Raw genomic sequence first — 22,696 nt, 5'->3', positions numbered from 1 at the left:
CATTTATATTTAATTTTTCCATTTTGAAAAGTTCGTCGTCGTCGCCGCCGCCGTCGCCGTCATATTCGCTGCACTTGATCCTCGTAAAGACAGGACGTGACATTACATGCCAAGGCGGACAACGGACGGACGGACAGAGAAACGCTCGCTGGGCATGACGTCGGGTCTAAAAACTGCACGGACATCGTCATGGGCATCGGATGTGAACAATAAATTTGATTCAATTGCTCTTGAGCGCTTGGTCGCTGAATAAGAAACTCACGCTCTTTGTCCTGGCCTCGCCTCCTCTCTCCACTCTCTCTCTGTCTCTCTCTCTCTCTCTTTGTCTCTGTCTATCTGTGTCTGTGTGTCTGGCTGTGTCGCCATCTGATTGTGCATGACCAGCTTTTGATAAAGCAGCTAAGCTAAAGCGCAATAACAGTGACAATGCGCCTTTAGCGCCAAGGCTCCTTCTGTTGCCCAGCGTCTGCTCCTGCTTCTGTTCCTGTTCCCTTGATTCCTTCCCTCGCCTGCACCACTGACAGGCGGAAGTGAGCAGCACAAAGAGCACAACATGCGCCGCACTAAATCGCGTTTCCTGTGGTTCCTTTTCCATTGTCAGCACGGAATTTTCTACAACATTTATTCAGTTGCACGTTCACTTTTAATTGCCATAGAGTTCATATACAGATACAGATACAGATACGTAGATACAGATACAGATACATAGATACAGATACAGATACAGATACAGATACAGATACAGATACAGATACAGATACAGATACAGATACAGATACAGATACAGATACAGATACAGATACAGATACAGATACAGATACAGATACAGATACAGATACAGATACAGATACAGATACAGATACAGATACATAGATACAGATACAGATACATATACAGATACAGATACAGATACAGATACATAGATACAGATACATAGATACAGATACATAGATACAGATACATAGATACAGATACATAGATACAGATACATAGATACAGATACATAGATACAGATACATAGATACAGATACATAGATACAGATACATAGATACAGATACATAGATACAGATACATAGATACAGATACATAGATACAGATACATAGATACAGATGCATAGATACAGATGCATAGATACAGATACATAGATACAGATACAAAGATACAGATACATAGATACAGATACATAGATACAGATACATAGATATAGATACTTAGATACAGATACATAGATACAGATACGTAGATACAGATACGTAAATACAGATACGTAGACACAGATACGCAGATACAGATAAAGCCAGCGCGGCAGAGGAAGCTTAACAGACAGTTTATGGTCGAGTTAAAGTCGTTTAACAGCGGGTTACCACATGCAAAGCCCCCAAAGTGCAGCAACAAAAAAAGCCATGAACAAGCCAAAACTTGGGTGGACGACTGTGTGTGTATTTGTGTATGTGTGAGGGTGTGTGAAAAATACGTGGCATAAATCCATGATATATTGTCATTTGCTTAACCATGCAGCCAGCTGGAAGATGTTGCTGGTTGCCCCGTGGCCCACAGGACCGAGACCCAAATACACTTTGGCGTCCTGTGCACTCAACTAAAAGAAAATGAAATGTATGTGACGCTTCACTGTTTCCTTTAATATATATATGCATATATACATATGTATGTACGTATGTATGTATGGAGAGTAACAACAATATTTCTAAGATGTATATCTATGACATCTAAATATCTACATGTAGAGGAGGGATCTATTGTGCGGCGCACAACTGATAAACAATCATGACAATTTCATAATTGTAAATATATGCTGTCGCATGCAACGCAAACAATTTGCATAGTTGGCGAATAACTCATGTATGTATATGTATATAGATGTACACTGTGCGAAAATTGGATTCGGGATGGATTTCGGATTGAGAGAGAACGCGATGGATTCAACTGGAGTTTTTGGTTGAAAAAGATTGAATGGTACCTAAATATGCTTAGGCTAAACCCAACTTACATATATCAATCTATAATAAATTTCATAGAGTATCTGGGTAGCCGAGCAGGTTTCTCTGTGCATATTAATAATTTAATGAGGTGCTCGTTGGCAGCGCATGAATCGCAATTGATCCGTAATAAATTATTGAATGCCGTTTAGCAAATATGTTGGCATTTCAACAAACTGAAATCAAAAGCCAAACGTAAATCATTTGAATAATTTAATATAAAATAGAAAACCGTTCACTAAAGGTGCAATATATAAATATATATGTATATTTTTAAATTCATATATACATATATCGAATATTCATCCACAGAAATATTTGAGTTTTCATTTGATTTTCCATTTGCATTGTTAACAATATTGCAGAATAAATGTTTTCCTGTTTTGGCAATTTCATATTTCGAGTCCAATTAAGTGCATTTTTTAGTCAAGCGTTCAATTTGCAATTGTATTTAATTATTTTTACATCTATATCGAATACATATATACAGCTATATGTTTACATTTGATTTTTATTCGAATTGACAATGCCTGACTGTAGCCAGATATCCTTTATCCGTTATCCCTTTTTTGTATAAAATCAAATTGTTATGGCTCAGAGCTCTCATCAAATTTTATGCGTTTGACCGCAGGACATGAAACAAAGTTAAATGCAAAATAAAAAATAAAAATAAGTAAACATTTGCAATCTGTTCGTGTTTTATTTGATATTTAAAATTATATTGTTATGGCGCTACATCTACGCACGAAATCTCAGCCACAACTTTCATTAAATTTTTATAGAAATTTTATTTGAGGCGAAAGTTTGCACAGAAGAGAGAAAGAAAATGCCTGCGGCGCTCTCTGCCCTGAGGGACCAACAATTAGGAAGTGCTCTAGACTCGACTGGGATATACTCGGATGTCTGTTTAGAGCTGCTGTGTCTAGCATTGCTATTCAGCAAAGAGATTGAATGGAGATGAGTGTGTGTGTGAATTGAGAGCCTATTGGTAGAGTGCATTTGAATGAATGAATGAGTGTCTTAATGAATTTAGTTCTGATTGCATTGGAAGAGGAATATTTTTAGTATAAAGAAAACTCTCCTTATCCCTCTCCCCAAATATTCTTCTACGATTTAAAATTTAGATTTAAAAGTGTTAAAAGTTTAGTGAAGAGTTTTCACTGAGATATTTTTTAGTTTTTCAGATAATATTTTAAATTGATTTCTATTTTGAAATTCATTTAAGTTCTGAGAATTCCGAAGCTTCTTCAGGAAATCTAAGTGCAGATTTGCTTCAAGTAGCTGCGGCTGCTTCACTTTTCGATGCTTCTCATTTCGAATTTGAGGCATAAAACACAAAATGTTTGCTATGTTGGCCATTTATATGCGCGTGTGTATGGGTGGTGTGGGTTTATGTGTATATGTGTGTGTGTGTTGGCTTTAATGGCTATTTTCTTAGGGCCAAAAACAATAAGAGCCATCAAGTTGGTTTTTTTTATACATTTTATCAAAGGACGAACAAAAGCGAGCGAGAGCTCGTAAAAAGGACAAGCACACACATACACAGATACGAACACAAACCCACAGATACACATACACACACACACACACACACACACACACACACATATATATATATATATACATACATTGAAAGCCATTTTCATTTCATTTTCCATGTCTCTGACGCTTATTGTATGCGAATTACATGCTCTGAATGGCGAAATACAACACGCATAATCTAATAATATTTTATGGCCAATGGGCTCTAGCACACCCTCTCCTTCTCTCCCTCTCCCTCTCTCTCGCTCTGTCCAATGGCCAGCACAATGCGTAGGAAAGTCCACTTGGCACTTGAGCGTTCGTTGAACTTGGTGAGGAGATGCCATCAATATATGCTGTAAATAAATGTCATATACAGGAAGCCGCAGAGAATGGAAAATGGAATGGAAAATCTCAGTAATTTTCTAGATTTTAACAATGCTCCATCTTCTTTTCATCCCCACCTTCCCACCATCCCTCCATCTCGGTCCGTCTCCTTCGACCTTAATGTTGCAATTAACGAGCATTTTATTGCGTATACGCCACGTTTGCCAGTGTTTTATTTATTAGCATTTTCTTTCTGGTCCATAAGATAAAGCAAGAGGTGGGCTGAGAGCCACAAAGAGAGGGCGTTCGAGAGAGGCTGAGACACGAGGAGGGAGCAGAGGAGGCAGTCAGAAATCGGTATAATAAATGTGAGCAATCGATGGCCCTCTCTTCTACCTGTCCCTCTCTCTTTCTCTCTCTCTCTCTCACTAGTAATATCCCAATTAATGAGTAATATGTATGCCACGTATGTCCGACTTTCAGGAGTTAGTTAGCTACAATAGTTTACAGATTTTTCTCCGCCTTTCACTCTCCCTCTCTTTGTCTTTCTCATCCCAACCGTCTATATTAATGGCACATAAACGAAAAAGAAATGTGAAATCTGCAAATTTTTTACATTTTAACAATGCTTGCTCTCTCATTTTCCCCGTCTTCTCTCTGTCTCTCTCCTTCGCCCACCCATGCGCTCCACATAAATGTTGCAATTAACGGGCATTTCACATTACGCATACGCCACGTATGCCACTGTTGTATTTATTGCCATTTTTTATTAGCATTTTCATTAGTTGTAAGCGTGGAGCGCACAAGGGACGCCAAGCGAGCTGTGAATAATGCTAATTCTCCATTATTCTCTAGCCAAGAAGGCAACTATAAATATGGGCGTGGCAGCACATTAAGTGCCTGTTAAGTAGCTTTTTATAGCCGCAGCAACAACAAAGTCGCAAAAAAATATATTAAGGCATACATACACATACATATATATATGTATATATATAAGTCTGTATATGTAGTTCAATCAGTTTTGATATATTTTGGAATAGTTGAATGCGTCTTAAAATAGAATGTGCCAGAGACAAAAGCTTTATAAATATATATGCATCCATATATATATTTGTGATATGTATAAAATGCCAAAAGGCCGCAGACGCAAAAATAAATAAAATTTGAAAAAAAGCCAAAAATACAAGAAAAAAAATTCCAACTAAATTTGATATAAATAAAAAATTTGTTTGCTGCGCGAGTCCAATTATCAGTCTATCACTTGAGCACCTGCCCACAAAGCTGACAATGTTCGTGTGCGTGCGTGTGTTAGTGTATGTGTGTTTCATATATATACGAAATGCCATCAAATAGCGTAAGACAAATGACAAGCTGAAAGCCAGATGAGCATCAGATGACGCCATATCCATGACGGTCCAAAGAGAGAGGCAGAGAGAGAGTGGGAGAGTGGGAGAGTGAAGGAGAGGTCATCGATTAACGTGTGCGTCTATCACAACCAAACATAATTATTGCATAGAGCTAATGATCATTAGAGTCGAGCAGAGCTCATGGCTCCTGCTCTAATGGGCGTTGTTTTATAGCTTGTGACGCGCATTGGGAATTGGTCTAAAAATACAACCGAGTTGTCAAGTGTGTTAGCTGTCCAAGTGTGTGTGTGTTGAGTGTGTGTGTGTGTGTTTGTTATGCCAACACTTTTCAAATTTTATTGGCTACCAAAAGGGGGGCACGTCCCAAGCGAAGCGCAACAACAAAAACAATAAATTATGTCCCGCATTTCGCACTAGTATTGAGTGTCTATGTGTGTGCGTGTGTGTGTGTGTGGTTGTGTGTGTAGGTACGCTTATTTACAATTTGTCATAATTTTTCGCTTGCATACTTTCAGGCAAACATGAATATTGCCATCGCACACAAATGGGATAAATTATCGCCGCGCGAGTTTTTGCAACTGCAGGAATTGGCATCATGTAAGTGCAGAGTGAAAACTCTTAACCCAAACCATTAATGACATAATGCACGATGAATAACAGCTATCTACATATAAATATACGTATGTGTGTGTGGGTGTGTTTGTGTGAAGGCAAAGGCCTTGGGGGGAGTAGGAAGCGTATCGTTAAATGAAAAGGGCAACAGAAAATATATTAAAGTTGACAACAAAATTAAGATCAACAGTCAAGGCGCTTGTATAAGAGTAAATGAGTATAAGAGCATGGCAGAAGAAGAGAAAGAGAAGAGTACAATTAGCACATATAATATACGAGCAAAGGAGTATAGAGTATATATATATGGAAAGTCATAAGTGTATAAGAGTATAAGAGTGATATATCAGTATAAGAGAAAGAGAGCTTGAAAGTAATGTAATATTGGATTATAGGAGTAATAAATATACGAGCTTAGGAGTACATATGACAACTAGATAACCAGAACTTATGAATACAAATTAAAAGTATAAAAGGACGACGCGAATATTGGAGTATAGCAGTATAGGATTATAAGAAACGAGTTAAAGAGAATAAAAATAAGAATATTTATATATTAGTATAAGTGTATGAGAGAACTAGTATTGAAGTCAAGTCTGCTTAAGCAGTTCTGTCTGTCGAGATATGAGATATGAGAATAGAAGGCAGTAATCGTTGCTAGTCACGAAGGTATCACGAGGTATCGTCACGTCAGCTACTTTTAGTGCATTCATATGCATTTATTTAAAATATGCAGATAATTGATTGCACCACAAATTGAGAGCTGAAAGTTACTGGCAAATGTGTAAGCATGCATAGATGATTTAATAACTTTATACATATGTAGTTATCATTGTAAATGGCAATGGGAATGGATAATAGCTTTAACATTTTAGTCAACTTTTTGGGTTGCATGCAATTTTCATCTGATTTATTGACATGATGCGAGTCAAGTTGCGCCATTTGAAACCGCATTGCGAGAAGCTGAAAGCTTGGCATTTCAGGTAGAGCTTTGCTGGCTTAAATGCTCATGCTGATGATAATGATGATGATGATGATGGTGCTGAAGACTGGTAACTGCGTGTGTAGTGAGCTTAAATGTTGACATGCTGCATTGGGTAATCCGGCGCAAAGTTGCAGCTGGAACAAAAGGCAGACGGAGAACTGTGAGGCAGGCAAAGCTGCTTGACGTTTCATAGAGTAGTTACCTTTACGTTTACCTTTACCTTTGCCTTTACCTTTGCCTTTACTTTGCTACCTTTTCATTTACCTTTAACGTATTCGGTTTGAGCTGAACTGAGCTGAGCGGCTTTCGGATGTCTTTGGAGCTGGGCCGGCAGCACTTGTCAACAAGACAGTGAAAACTGCTTCTGAGTGTGATTAAAAATGTCAACAGCAGCAGCAGCAGCAGCAGCAGCAGAGCAATTGAGGCAGCGTATGGGTGTGGTATTTGCCACTTGCCACTTGCCACTTGCCAGAGAGTGGCGCTTTGAGTGGCATCGAATACGAAGTGTCAACGACAGCGACAGCGACAGTTGAAGCATTCAAGTGCTCAAAGCACTCAAAATATTCGCTCCAGCTGCGGCTGCAATAGCTGCAACAGGAGCTCAAGGAGCGGCTGCAATTGTCGCCCGCCCAGCTGTGCAATGCATTCACTAAGTTAATAAAACTTTGCCACAATTTGAGGCACACACACACACACAGAGACACAGAGGCAGATCGTTGTCATGCAACGACTTTGTTTCCATTAGTTAATTATACTCAAAGCTCTGTCTCCTCCTCTAAATCTATATATCTCGCTATCTCTCTATATCTGTCTCTCTCTGCAATTACCTGCTTTCACCTGTCACTTGCCACTTGCCACTTGAGGCGTCGATTAAAAACTGTCGCTATGGCAGCAATTGCCTCTTTTCTGTTCAGGTGCAACAAAAAAAAAAAACAGAAAAAGAAAAATCTAAAAAATATGAAAATAGAAAAACAGCTGGAAACGGCAGAGAACAAACGGGGTATATTAGTTTCTATAATTCTCGTTTATTATTCGACGAACAGCTTTAGTTACAGGGTATCCCTGAGACGTACATTCCCGACTGGAAAATTCTTATTTTATTTTTTTCTTTCGTATTTGTACCTTAATGAGATCGTAAATAATATTTGCTAATTGCTATAACATAAGCTATAAATCTAATTTATATTTCTTCTCCATCTTCTTCTTGTTCATTTCCAGACTCCACACGCAAGCTACAGGATGTGCTGCAGGAATTCTGTACGCCCAGCGCATCTGCCGCGCCCAAATGCATACCAGATGGGGTAAGTAGTCAGACAAGCAGATGAATGGACAGACGGGAAAGACGGGAAGAAAAATAAAGTGAGAAAGCGAGAGAGTAAGATAGATAGAGACAGAGAGAAAGAAATAGAGAGAGGCAAGGCGAGCCATGAACAGTGATAGAAAGAGTAATAGAGCAATAAAGATCAAGCGAAAGACAGATATAGAAAGAGATCCCCCTTGCTAAAAGTGAGTTCAAGTGAATAAGTCCTTGAATCAAACACATACACTCACACACCCTCACTCATGCACACACACGAACAGAGCAACCTGACAAGGATGCGGGTCAGCTTGTGTCTATGGCAGCTCAAGAATCTGTTTTGTATTTTATATTTCGTATTTTGGGTAAGTGGGTGGAGTAAAAGATTGAAAGTAAATCTTCTTATACATACAATAAATCACCGAGATTTTTCAACTTTACGCCCCAAATGCTAAATTGAAATTGAGCAGCAAGACCCCAAGCCCCAGCCTCAACCCCAACCCCAACCCGACACGGAGCACAGACCTGACGCCATGAATCGAGAAGAGAAACAGGTAGACAAGTACAGGTAGACAGCTTATACTAAATTAAATTGAAAATGCATGCCAGAAAGGGGGAGAACGATAGAGAAAGCGCGGGGGAGCGCGGATGAGGGAGGGCAATAGTTTTGTTAGTAAATCTTGGAACTTCAACAAGCTGCCAAAACAGAGACAAAATCAAATTAATAACCAAGTTGGCAACAGCTTAATGGGGGCCGTAGCTATAGCTACATACACAGACATACGAACCCTAACCCAAATACACGCACACACAGACACTCCCACACACACAACCAGACACTCACACGTGCTCTCCGGGGGAATGTTGATTTCCGTTCGGGCTTAGCACACGATTTAAGCCCCATTATGAATTCTAAGCTCTGCATGCCTTGAGTATATTTAATGACAAAACTTGAAAGCAGACAAAGCTCCCATATTGATGTATTTATACACTCGAGATGGCAAGGCGCAAGGGGATTACATAGAAGAGATAAGGCATAATTGTGTCTAATCAAGAGCTAAGCCCTTGTACAAAGTTTAGTGTAAGTAATCCAAGTGATTTCCAAAGGATTTCATATTAGCTTCGTATGTATAGAGCTTTACATTCTAGTCAATAGACGACTCAGATATCGGATATATAAATATGTATACCTAATTTATATACTTATATTTATGTTTATATTTATTACTCCACTAATTCCATTGTTTTCGTTCTCCTTTCTTTATTTATCAACTATCTATTGCCCACTTTTAACTCTCAACTCTCTTTGATCCCTTACCTCTGTTATCTATCCAACTTTTTATATAAAAAAGTTTTCTATTGTTGGGTATTCAACATTCGTTCAGACCCATTCGCGTGTGAAACAATTGTGGTTTGTGGCGTATGATAAAAGATAAAACAATTAATATGTAAAACTTTGGTTCAACTCAATCGATCAACAGCGCACATGTACACACATCATCCATGGGTCCCCAAGTGTGTGTGCGTGTGTGTGTGTGTGTCTGCTTAAGCTGAGCTGGGAATTGCAATTTGTTGTTAAATCTATTCAGCCATGCTCATTTAACTTCACTACAAATGCAAATACAAGACAGATAACAGAGGGACAGACAGACGGACGAACAGACATACAATACATACAAACACACACAGATAGAGTTGCTGCTGCTGCTGTGTCTTTTGGTCATGTAACGAAATGGGAAAAAATCGTATAATTAAGTTTGTTTCTGTCACCCCAGCACACATACACACTCACACACATATACATACACATACACATACACATACATGCATATAGATGCAATTTGTTGGCACTCGAATATATTTTTTGTACGCTTTTAGTCGATTCACTTTGATATTGAACACGTTGACAGCGAACAGGAATACACGCGCTTCTACACTGTCCGTTCGGGGTGTTCTTTTTTTGTTTTTACACACACACACACACACATACACACATATATATAAGTATGTGTACATGTGTTTCTCTTTGCAGCTTCGAATGATAGTCATTTCTGTAAATATTTTATTAAATGGAATAAATTGAAGTGCCATGTTATGTTTCAGCTTCTGTTGGTGCTACACAGATACATTCATATATATATATATATATATATATATATATATATATATATATATATATATATATATATATATATATATATATACACCCATATAACATACAAGAAGTACGTCATCGAGACAGCGTGAACAGACTGGCAGACAGATAGACAGCCAGCGAGATGAATGTTCTCCATATTTTATTTATTTATTTGCAAAGCGAATATCCGCTGGAATTTATACTCTTTCAATTTCATTCGACTTGGATGTGGCTGGAGTCTACATATACACATATATGTACAGCTCATTTCTTATTGAAAGCGAAAAGAGGGAAAAGTATTAAATATGCTTGTAAAGCGATATAAAGAGAGGCAGAGCAGATAGTGTGTTTCCGGTTGAATATGCGCTCTTTCAATCTCAATTGAATAACTGCTGATGTAGTTGCAGCAGTAATTTTATCGAAAGCGAAACGTAGAGCGATAGAATTGAAAGAACACATGTGGAGTATTTGAGAGGGAAATTTACGCTATAAATGCTCAATGGAAAGAGTCTATCGAGAGATAGTAAACTCATTTCTATAAGAGAAAGTGAAATAATAATTAGAGTGCACAAAATGAAAATACTCTATTTCCAAACATAAAATTGAATGTTTATATATATTGAATAAGATAGTAGGCTATGATTGCACGAAGGCTTTAAAGGAGAGAGAAAGTGAAAGACTAGCCGCAGTATAGATACACTGTACCTATACTACTACTACTCTATAATCCATCTGGTAAGAGTGGAACGTGAAAGACCAATTAGATTTTTATGCTTCAAAATGTTGCCTAGCAGCTATCATAGTTGTTATACTCGCAGTATAGAGTATGCTCTATCAATTCAGCTTGCGCTTGCTATAAATTTGATATCTTATTAGAGGCAGCCTTGAGATTCTGTTGTTGTTGTTAGACGAGCGAAAAGTTTTCTTAGCTGCGACACTTCAATTAAGTTAATTAAAAGCAGCTGCTGAACTGAATTGGCCTCTGCAGCACTTCAACTCTTCAGTTTGATTTAGCTATCGGCCATCATTTCTTGTTGTTGCTGCTGCTGCTGTTGTGGTTGTTGTTGTTGCTCTTGAAGTCTTGAAAAGTTTACGTTGCAAATTTGTGGATATTTTATTGCAAGCAGCTTGGTTTTTACCCTAATTAGCTGAGCTGCAAGCAGATAGCGTATTATTCTGCTCCTCCTTCTGCCCTGTTGTTAGTTGTCGCAAACATCCTTGGAAATCCCTCTGAGCTGCTCTCGATTGGAGCTAAGCCCCAGAACTATATTGGGCCACTTGGCAAATCGCTTAACCTTTTAAGCATTTCACTTATCCAAGATTGGCCAGAATTTATTGTGATTTTCTATGAATTTTTGCTGCATGTGCCAAATGTGATTTATGCCATCGCCTCCCCGTCTCTCCCACTCGCTGCCCACGCTGCGTATGCGTAATTTACGCGTTTGACTTTTTGGCAGCTCCGCCTCCCCTCCCCAAAAAGTATGCAATAGCTGAGTGAATGCTTTGAGCTGGCTGCAAAGCGTGCGATAAACAAGCTAAATGGTCCAAAAGCGCGACATGCTCGTGTGATTATCAGCGCGAAAGCATATCCCAGTCACTCTCTCTCTCTCTCTCTCTCTCTCTTTCACTCTTGCTCTGTCTGTGTGCGTGTAATGGATATCACGCATACGCACTGTGTGTACCCCACAGCCAATATATGCTTGAACATTTATTCATTAAACCACGCACTCACGCATAACACCACCACATACACAGACACAGACACACGCACGCATTAACTAGGGACTTGAGCAGATTTTTAGTAATAAAAGCGGAGTAGCAAAAGGCAGTAAAAGAGGAGTAGAAAAAGAGCTGCTCCTACTTCTGCCTCTACTGCTGTTCTTTCGCACGCGTATCTCGTTGCTTGCTAAATAAATTTTGTTAACGCAATTCGCGTGCCATTATTATAGTGCCAGCCAGCCATCCAGTGTGTGTGTATGTGTGTGTGTGTGTGTTCATTATGCCTTTATACTTGAGGTCCCATTGCTGGCCGTGTTTAAGCCATTTTGCTTTTGTTTTGGCCATGGTATAAATTTCCATTTGCGTGTATTCGGTTTCATTATGCTGCCAGCACAAGTAGAAGAAGAGGAAGAAGAAGAGGAGAAAGTTGAAGCTAAAGAGGAAGAGAAAGTGCCTTTCGGGCCATAGTTAACTTCAAGCTCGATGCCTCAAGGCGCATATTCTTAATGTTTGTCGACTTGTCATATATATATATATATATATAAACATATATAAATAGATATATACACAATATATATATATTGTGTTATGCGCGAAATTTAAAACGCCACAAGCTTTAGTAGAGATTGCTGCTGCTGCTGCTGCTGCTGCTGCCCTCTCCATAATGTCCAGCATAATAATGAGGAAGATAATAAAGATGCGGCTCGCAGTGAAGTCTAAGCTGGCTGCACATTAGCTATGAAATCAGTTTGTATAATTAATGTATAAATATTATTCCGCTCCATAAACAGCTCAGGCTTAACTCTCAGATTGTAGTCCTCATTGGAAAATCTTTAAGTAGATCATGCTCTCAGATTTCTTCATTGGAGTACACTTAAGGCGTTGAGGCTTCCCTTCTCAGAGGATACTTCTTGCTTTATTGACTCGATCCGTATTAACTCATATAGCTTATATTTACTATTAAGTAGATCTGTCTTGGGTATGGCACAACTCCCTTCCAGGGGACCTCCCTAATTGAGTCATCATTCAAATTTCTATCAAACCTCCCTCGCAGGGTATTCCCTCGTCGCCTTTGACTTATTAGATGCTCTCGCATTTTCGCTTCATTCGCTTATTTGCCAATTAGCGCAGCGCTAGGCACGCGCAATGTCTCTTGCACAATGCCTCGTCCTTGATTCAAAAGTGTAATCATAACAGTAACCATAAACGTAACTGTAACCGTATCCCCAGCCGTAGCCGGGCGAGAGCTTTAAAGCGCGCATTTATGTTTACACAATGCGGACAGTACATCTGGATGATGGTCGTGTCCATCAATGTCAACATATCAATGCGTCCATCAATGTCATCAATGCTACACAACGCTACACGTGCTCGCTCCTACTGCTCCATAGTGCGTGAAGGACCCCAAAGGGGGCGCTGCCATTGTGGCCGTCAACAACAACAACAATATAGAGAGAGCTGAAAAAACTTTGCCCAGATCCTCGGAGCACATTTACGGTCACGTACTCAGCGAATCTCTGGGAATTATATTTAACAATTCTCTCTCTCTTTCTCTCTCGCAATGTGTTTTTGAGGTTTTGTGTGGGTCTTATATGGAATATAATAACATAATTATAGATGCAGGCAAATTACGTATTAAAGTTCTAAGCAAATTAGAGCTCTTTTAGACTTGAACGGTAAAAAATTGAAAATTGTGTAAAATTGTTAAAGAGAATTGAAATTGAATTTAAAGGATGAATGAAACTGACTTAAAATTTAAGTTGAATTTAAATTTAAATTGAGTTGATCACCCTCTAGAGTCATGCCTAGATCCCGACAGTATCCCCATATTCCTCATTAAATTTTTGCGTTGAACATACAAAAAATCCAAGATTTAAAAACTATTTCCGGTAGATCCACATTGATGTACTTTCTAAGGGATTTTCTGGCTCACTTTAATTGAACATTTTTGTCCTCTATAAATTTCGTTTGCAGGACATTGACTTTGATGGGTTTCGTCGGTTTTTGGACGCGTTCCTCGACTGTGAGACGCCGCTGGATCTGGCCAAACATCTATTCGTGTCGTTCCTTAAGCCAAATGTCACACAGGCCCAGCTGCATGGCAAGGCGCTCAATCAAATGGCGGCCATTAGCAGCACGGCCGCCTGTGCACCCGTCACGTCCCATACGAAGGGTAAGTCCACAGCTCCCCACCGTAGCTCTCCCTATCCATATCCGTACACATATACATCCATATCCATTTCCATTCCCATGAACATGGCAAATGGCACATGCCATGCGAGCCTCGACTCGACTCGACACTCTCTCCCTCGCTCTCTCTTTGCCTGTCTCTTTAATAATTGCAACACATTTCTCATTGGCCAACGTCGTGGCTGGGGTCTCTGTTGTAATTAGGCTCCATACCGAACATCAACAGCATCGCCGAGCTGATGCCGCAGTGCAGCATCGGTGGGGATGGCCACTCGCATGCCCATTCGCAGATCCAGGTCCAGACCCAGGCGCAGGCACGCACCAGCTTTGTGGACAAAATCCATGGCATTACGGATAAGTTACAGCACTCACTTGGTGGCCATTTGACCCACGATCCCAGCAAGACCGGTAAATATGACCACATCTGTATACGTGCTCTAGGCATTCCAACTAACAAATTCGCTTCAATTTCCACTACTTTTCTTCTTCAAGTTTATCTCTGAACGAATTGAAAGTCAACTGAAAATTGAAGAGAAATTTAAGTGAAATTGAAATTTTAAAGTTTTAAATTGAATTAAATTTAAATCATCCGAATAGAATGTAAATCGAATGTAGATTTTAATTGAAATCGACTTACAGATTGATACTGAATAAGAATTGAAGGGAAATCGAGTCAAAATTGAATTGAAATTAAGTTAAATTTCAAATTAAACTGAATAAAATGCGTAATCAAAAATGTAATTATAAATGAATCGAAATTCGATTGAAGCTGTAATTGAAATGGAATTGCTAAAAATAATTTAAGCCTGGAAATGGAGTACAAATATTAACTAATTAACTCTTCTTCTTCTTCTTCTTCATCGTCTCCTACTTGTTAATTCCATTTGTCGCATGTGTATTTTGCTGTGTGCTTTGCAGGCAGCGTGCATCCGATGTTAACGGTTACGCCCAGCCCATTGGCCAGTGGACCGAGCATATTCCAGAGCAGCAACGCCGCCCGTCGCTCCGTGGACTCGAGCCCCTCGCACTCGCAGACGAACCACTCGCAAATGTCGCGCAATTCGTCGAAGAAGAGCAACAATTCCGTTAATTGCAAAATTGATAGTGAGTATTAATTAGATTCGAGTGGGCCAGGCTATAAAAAGGGTTGAATGTCGGTTCAACGAGGGAGGAGTGTGGACTCCACAGGAGGGGAGGGGAAATTACTGTGGGCCCAGCCCATTTTTGGCCTGTGTTGCAGCACGAGTTTGACTTTCAATTAGGCGCGCATTGTCCGTCCGCTTGGCCCGCAGTCAGCTGCAATTAGCCAACTTGCCACACAGTGTGGGCGTGCCTGATGAATAGCTCCCTATGCCAGCTACAGCAATGTGTACCAAAGTATACGAGTTATACAAATCTATATATCGATACGACATGTACAGTGAAGCTTACATATGGAACTACTTTCAATAAGAGAAAACTGTTCATATAAATCTACTTACTGAAAACAAACGACTATATTAAATTATCGATAATGCTATCGATAAACTTATATAGTGGAATGTGCAGTCTAGCTCGATGAGAGAGTCCTACTGTCTGATACCTCCTCTTACGTATATTATTATGCTTTACCCTTTATAACCCATATATATATTATATTATACTAGTATATTATACTAGAATATTTCGTCATGGCAGGATTCACTGTACACGCGACTTATGCGCGACATCTTGAGAATTTCAATTGCAGCTGCGAGTAGCATTTGCAACTGTCAGCATTTGCGGCTGTCACTGGCAAAACAGATTGCTTTGGCGACAGGCAGACAGGCGGACAGACAGGAAGACAGACAGAGACAGATAGAGATGGACAGACGGCCAATTCAGATGCGAAATTGCATGGCATTCGCATAATAAATGAGCAGAAGACGCTCAAGTGCAAAGTGCAAATGGCATGCGGCGCGGTTTCAGCCAATTGGTGGCAACTACTTAATCCCAGACACTTTGGATTGTCCAATTACCTCACTGTTTTCTCTATCTCTCTTTCGCTCTCTTTCACTCTCTTTCACTGACTCTCCCTCTCATTGTCCGAAAACTTGCTAATTAGCTGCAGCTAAAAATCACTAAATCCGCTGCGTTAAGTCACAGCGAGTGCAAAAGTTCATAAATTATACAACACCAAAAAAAAGGTAGCAAAGACCGTAGCTGAAGAGTGAAATGCCGCAGAAACAAGGGCCAAAAGGCAACCGGAAACGGAAACGGATATGCCGGCATAGTAAACAAGCTGTGTGCTGACATTTCGGCGATAGTCAGCTTAGTAGATATCCTTTTAAAGTCAAAGCGAATGTGGATAAAGCGTGGCTAATCACCTTGCAGTAATTCAAGTCAAGTATACCCAATGTTAGCTATGCAAATGACAGGGTATTAAAGTAAAGCAAAAGACCCTCTTGTCGAGAGTCTCATAGTGGCATCTTGTTAACGTTGTTTGATTAGTCAAGCATAGTTAATGATAAATATACAAATTACAGGGTATTAAAGGGCAGCGAAAGTAGCTTAGTAGCCAAATGTAACATACAGATGAAATAGTCATATATACCCAACATAATATTTAAAATTACAGGGTCATTGAGTTCACAGTCGAGTCATAGTAAGATTAGAGATAGTGTAGCAAGTCGTTCCTGACCCAAAGTATAGGGTATTCATTAATATTAGATTAAAGACCCAAGCCAGAGAAACCTAAAGAAACAAAACACATATATAAAAGGAAACCTCAAAAACGAACGAGTCCGAATGGCCATGTATACCCCATGCCAAATTGTACAGATTTCAGGGTATTAAAGGTAAGCACAAGGTAGTTTAAAGGCAAAAACAAACTCTCACAGATCAAGTTGTCGTAAATCAACGCCCAATTAGAACATTTTTGCATTTTCACCAAGCGAGCAGCGGCAATGCGTAAAATTAGCACAGAGAGAAAGAGACAGAGGCAGCGGCAGAGACAGACGCAGAGACAGAGAGAGAGGAACAACGAGTAGGGAGACAGTCAGACGAAACGCGTAAAAGTAGGCAGCCATTTGTCTGGCTTCTGCCTGGCCTGCTTGCTCTCATTCTGCTTCTCATTTTTTTGGCATTCCTTCTGTTTCTTCTTCCCTTCTCCATTTCGGGATTCATTTCATTCATTTCGCTCCGTTTGAAATGTGCTCAAATGATTAATGAACGTAAATTTCATTTCGTATTTTTTTGTGTTTTATGTTTTGTTGCTGCCTTCATGCAGTTGCGGCTCTTCTTCTTTTACCGTTGCTGTTGCTGTTGCTGTCTCTTTTGTTTCGCATTCGCTTTCACGCATTTTAGCAGCAATTGTGGAGCATTTTTTGCGCTGCCTCCTTTGTCCTGGCCAAAAGGCAAATAACAAATAATGAGAGCCTGCCTACATTCCATGCTCGCTCAGTGGCGCTAAAAAAGTATATTGGCTTCGATCTTGCAGCTAGAGGGTAGAGATCTAAAATTTTGAAAATATATGCTATGAGGGAACTATTAGGCCTGTGATTAATGTAAAGAACTTCTTTGATAATCAAATCAATATCAGTATTATAAAGCTTTCCTATCCTTTATCATATTCAATCCTCTACTTTCTATCCTTTATCTTCAATCTTCCACATTCTGTCCTGCATCTTCCATCCTATATCTGCTTTATTGACATTTTGTAATTGAATGCGTATTATGCAGTCGCTAATACCCGTTTGCAATATTTTTACTTGGTTTTTATGGGAGGCCATTGCCATTAGCATTATATATTAAGTAAGTAAAACATGAAATAGGCTTCCTTTCGCCCTATATATGTGTGCGTACGTGTGTGTGTGTGTGTGTGGGTGCTGTAAGCGCTAATTGGATTAGTTTTGCTTTGGTTTTGCTGGTTACGGACCGAGGCGGAGAGCAGTTTATAAGTGAACGAAATATATGCAAGGATATTGTTACCCTGTCTGTGTGTGCTCAGCAAATTACATTTATTGGACGAAATGCGTTGACATACATTCACACACACAGACACACATGGAGAGAAAAGTTGAGCTATGCATTCATCAAGTTGGCAACTGTTTGAGTTGCCTTTCAATTCAGTTATTGATATTGAATATGTAAATATTAACCCATATTTTTAGCCAAAAGTCTAATTTAATTTATAAGCCAACTAAGCTCAATAAGTTGATATACCTACATACACATATATATAGGGAAATGCAAACATAATTAGCTCTTATGCCAACATACTAAGTGTGTGAAAGAGAGAGAGAGAGAGAGATATAGGCTCAACTTAATACAATAAGTTGAATGTATGAAAGAGAGAGAGAGAGATATAGGCTCAACTTAATACAATAAGTTGAATGTAAGCCGAAAACACGCAAATGGAATTTTGCTTAAGCCAATTAATAGAGCTCACATTGCCTTTAGTAATTAGAAAATTGAGAATATTATGTGAAACTCTATTCCTAAATTTGCCATTAGGAATTCTTTTCTGACCTACAGCAAATCGATATAAATGTCATTAGCAACAAAGATAAACTCAAAAATAAACTCAAATTAATGCGAGAAATACGAAACAGCTCTATGTCTGTATATGTGTGTGTGCGTCGCTGTGATGAGCAAAGTTTGGTTCATAGGTTTGCCATTAATGAGAGTTGGATAGAACATTTTTGATTGGGTTTGCTTCCAGCTGGCGTTAAATTGCAAAAATTGCCAAATGAAAGAAGAACAGAAAGAGTCTGGCCCCTATCTCTCTTTCTTTCCCATTCTCTCTGTCTCCCTGTCTCTCTTGTCGCCCTATCTCTCGCCATCTCTCGACTTGATTAAAAGCAAAAATGTCAAAGTTGAGCAGCTCTTGGCTCAAATTGCGGCAATCAACATTAAACATAATGAGTGTCAAAGTGAAAGGCAAACTTTCAACTCTGCCCAGCTGTCAATGGCAACTGCAACGATATCCTGTTTATCCTGCAATAATGCCCAGCAACAACAACAACAACAGCAATAGCCAAGCGACTGCCACTCTGTCAATGACAAATGCAATTGCAGCAGCAGCAGCAAAGATTTTCTGTAATTTCCTTCCTCTGAGAATTGCTTAATACACTACATGAACTTGGAGCTCATAATAGTTTCAGTAATTTAATTAAAATTATAAATTAAGTTTTGAGTTTATTTGACAGTTTTAATTCTATACAGACGTGAATATGAATTTATATACAAATAAATTTTATTTATAAATATTTATATAAATTTTAAACATTTTATAATGAATCTTTTACTGTTTATATTAAGTAATTATTTTTAATAAATATACTGTCCTTTAATTTATTTATTAAATTAATATTGAAAATCGATCGTTTATATTTGTTAATATAAAATATATTCATTTAGGAATTAAAACAAAATGTTTGTTTCAATTTGATGATAATTATGTATTAAATTAAATGTTTGGCACTCTAACCGCTAAAGATTCTGCATTCCCTTTTTGTTCTATCTGAATTCCATACATATAAAAGCTGGAATGTTATGTCAATATGAATTATTTGTTCTGTTAATGATGTACAGATTGAGTTGTTAATTTGATTGTTATGCTCTTAATTATTATTTGCAGCTGACATTAAGCTGCTGGCACGCAAATACTCGCACTTCGATCCCTTGACACTGAAGGTTCCGCTGAAGGATGTCGTCTGCTATTTATCACTGCTCGAGGCTGGCCGCCCAGAGGACAAACTCGAATGTAAGTGCTGAGAAAGCTATGAGGCATGCCGCAACACTTGACCCTTTCACCTATCTCACTCACTCTCTCTCGCAATCATTCATTATGGCAGTCATGTTCCGGCTGTACGATACGGACAGCAATGGAGTCCTGGACACAGCCGAAATGGATGCCATTGTTAATCAGATGATGGCCGTGGCCGAATATCTTGGCTGGGATGTCAGCGAGTTGCGTCCGGTAAGTGTGATACAATGCCTCCCTCTCTCTCTCTCTCTCTCTCTCTCTCCACCTCACTCACTCTCTTACAATTGAAAGTCATTACACTGCAATCAGAGCCAGAGACAATTTTTGCTCATTACGCACATAAATGCGTAAGCATCCACAGTCCAGAACAATCAAGCAATCACTGCTGCTGGGACTCGAACCGCGGACTAAAACTTTTTCAATTACTTGCAAGCACTTAAAATTAATTCCATTTTTATTGCCCTACGATTCAAGCTGAAGCTGTGAACTTTTATAGTTTTACACAAGCCCAAGCAAAAAAAAAATACACAATTGATAGTCGACTTTTATGTACCTGCACCAGTTTCTCCAATCGAGTTTAGCTTGGGATAGACAATTATAAAGATCAAAGTAAATGCAGAAGCAGGGGAGAATCTAGAAGTAGTCAACTATTAGATACTTGGACTAGATCCCAGAATAGACTTTAGATGCTTCCTAACTTCTTATCCAATTGGTGATTTTGTTTTAGAAGAAAGTATGTTCGACTAATGAATACCTAGACCAATCATTTTAATGAAGTTTTGTCCCTTTATATCTAATCTCCTTATATCAGGCTTCGGGAGAAAAATACACATTGAATGGCAAAATAATCACTCAAGCTTAGCGAAACCAAGAAGGATACAAGAACAACAACAGATAGTCGACTATTAAATACCTTCACTTGTTTTCATGGTGGAGTTTGCTCTTGACTTGTTCAGAGGTAAACTTTCGGAAAGTTGCTAAAGCTGATCTACAACACTAATAAGAACAATCAAGAGCACTCGACTATAAAATATCTAAAGGTCCTTCTTTAATCAAGTTTAGCTGGGACACAGGAATAGCTTTAAGTAATCAAACAAATTGTCGATGAACTGGGCAGAACAGAAAAAAGCGAAATGGGGACAAGGAAGAAATGTTGTTGCTGGCGACCACAAATAAAGTCAAAGCGTCACAAAACTCAATTAACAAAATACCCTCGGGTTATGCTGAAACGAGAGCGCAAAGCTGGTGAGCTGGTGAGCTGGTCGAGAAACGCCCGAATGAGCGGGGGCAGCAGAACGAATCTAACTGTGTTAAAGCCAAGGCAGGACAACGCCGGGCTGCCGAGTGGGTTTTGGGTTGAGCTTTTGCGCACTTTCCGTTTCCATGTTCAGGATGGCTTTATGACACTGAACGCAGAACACAGAGTCAGTCAGAAGGCGCCACATACTTTAAATTCTAAGCAGATACACAAAAAATATTTTAATCAAAATTCTTTCCGGGTTGGAAAAGGAGAAAACAAAAAACAAGTGAGATTAACTTAATTTTGAGTGAACGACTCGGAGTTACCCTGAAACCTGTTGCCATAGTCGTACATTAAAATCTGTTTGTATCTGACCTGAAAAGCGAGGGACTGAGGGTATCTAAAATTATAAATAAATGTATTCATTGTAAGAAACTGTATGCATAATTTCATACATATATATAGTAACTAATAAAATAAAGGTAAACATGGCAAGATGAACTCTGTAGTATCTTCTATCACATCAACAATACACCCTTTTTGGTCACTTTAAATGGGCACGAAAGAGTTTTGCTTACCACATCAACTGGGGCATAGTTGAAACAGAAATAATCAAAACACTTAATGAATTGCATAATTCTGAAATTCATTTCCGGCATAATAAAACCATGAGAAAAGAGAGAAGCTAAAAAAGGATGCCGCATAAATTCTAGTGTAATGAATTTTCCAAGCATAAACCAGTTGCGGTTCTAGTCCATCAAAGTTTCCTACTTTCGTAGTATAGCAAAGGCAAACAGCAAAAGGCAAGCTCAAAAGGCAAAAGGCAAACAGGACATCGCATTACAAATGGCACCGGATATTGAATATTTCTGCTGGTGATTCCTGGAAATGTCCGCTTTGAACTGAAGCCACAACAAATCCAACTATAGGATTTTAAAGAAAATGCCAATACGAAATGAAGACATACAGGAAATACACTCAGAATGCCGCATGATAAGTGACTCGTCCAGCAAATCCGATTTGAACTGCCCTAAAGCTAGTTATAGTAGATCCTTGATAGAAAAGAAACTACACCACCACACAGCCAGGACAGGGCAGTGGAATGTTCATAGACACATAAATTGACTTAGTGGTTTACTTACCACATTCTTTGATTTTTGCCAAGGAAGTTTATAAACAAATGTAAATTCTGAAACACTCACAAACTACAAGGAAGATTGCAGTACTTTTTGCCCAATTTATAGAGGTCAACAATATTTTTTTTTTACCACATACCTCGCCAGGATCTGCAAGGATATGATCAACTTATAGCAATAATTCCTGAAATTTTTACCCGTAGTTTCTTAGATAAGCTCAAATTATTTTAATAGGGATCGATCCGCTTAGTGCATAGAATCTAAACGCGCCATTTCCTGCGAAAATCCGTTCAAATTTGGCCGAGATAGAACTAAATTTCAAAACAAGGACTTTCTTTACACAGCCATAACTCCGACATATCCTTAAGGATCCCCGCATGACATACCTTTTTGAGCTCGTGAGCACTTATACTATCGATTTGCATTCAAGGATTTCCAGGA

General features: G+C 38.9%; 1 protein-coding gene across 1 annotated transcript in view; it reads left to right on the top strand.

Annotated features, from left to right (window-relative positions):
- LOC26528666 (diacylglycerol kinase 1) overlaps positions 1-22,696 on the top strand; it is a 49,854-nt gene that overhangs the window by 12,298 nt on the left and 14,860 nt on the right. The window contains 7 exon segments of the mRNA XM_044010619.1: positions 5,730-5,811; positions 8,027-8,109; positions 13,936-14,134; positions 14,356-14,559; positions 15,070-15,255; positions 19,751-19,876; positions 19,968-20,092. Coding sequence (XP_043866554.1) covers positions 5,736-5,811; positions 8,027-8,109; positions 13,936-14,134; positions 14,356-14,559; positions 15,070-15,255; positions 19,751-19,876; positions 19,968-20,092 — 999 coding nt within the window. The 5' untranslated portion in view covers positions 5,730-5,735.

Source organism: Drosophila mojavensis, unplaced genomic scaffold (genome assembly GCF_018153725.1).
Source record: "Drosophila mojavensis isolate 15081-1352.22 unplaced genomic scaffold, ASM1815372v1 contig_80, whole genome shotgun sequence".
Lineage (NCBI taxonomy): Eukaryota > Metazoa > Arthropoda > Insecta > Diptera > Drosophilidae > Drosophila > Drosophila mojavensis.
Note: the sequence above shows the minus strand (reverse complement) of the source record. Positions and strands in the feature narration are given on the sequence as shown.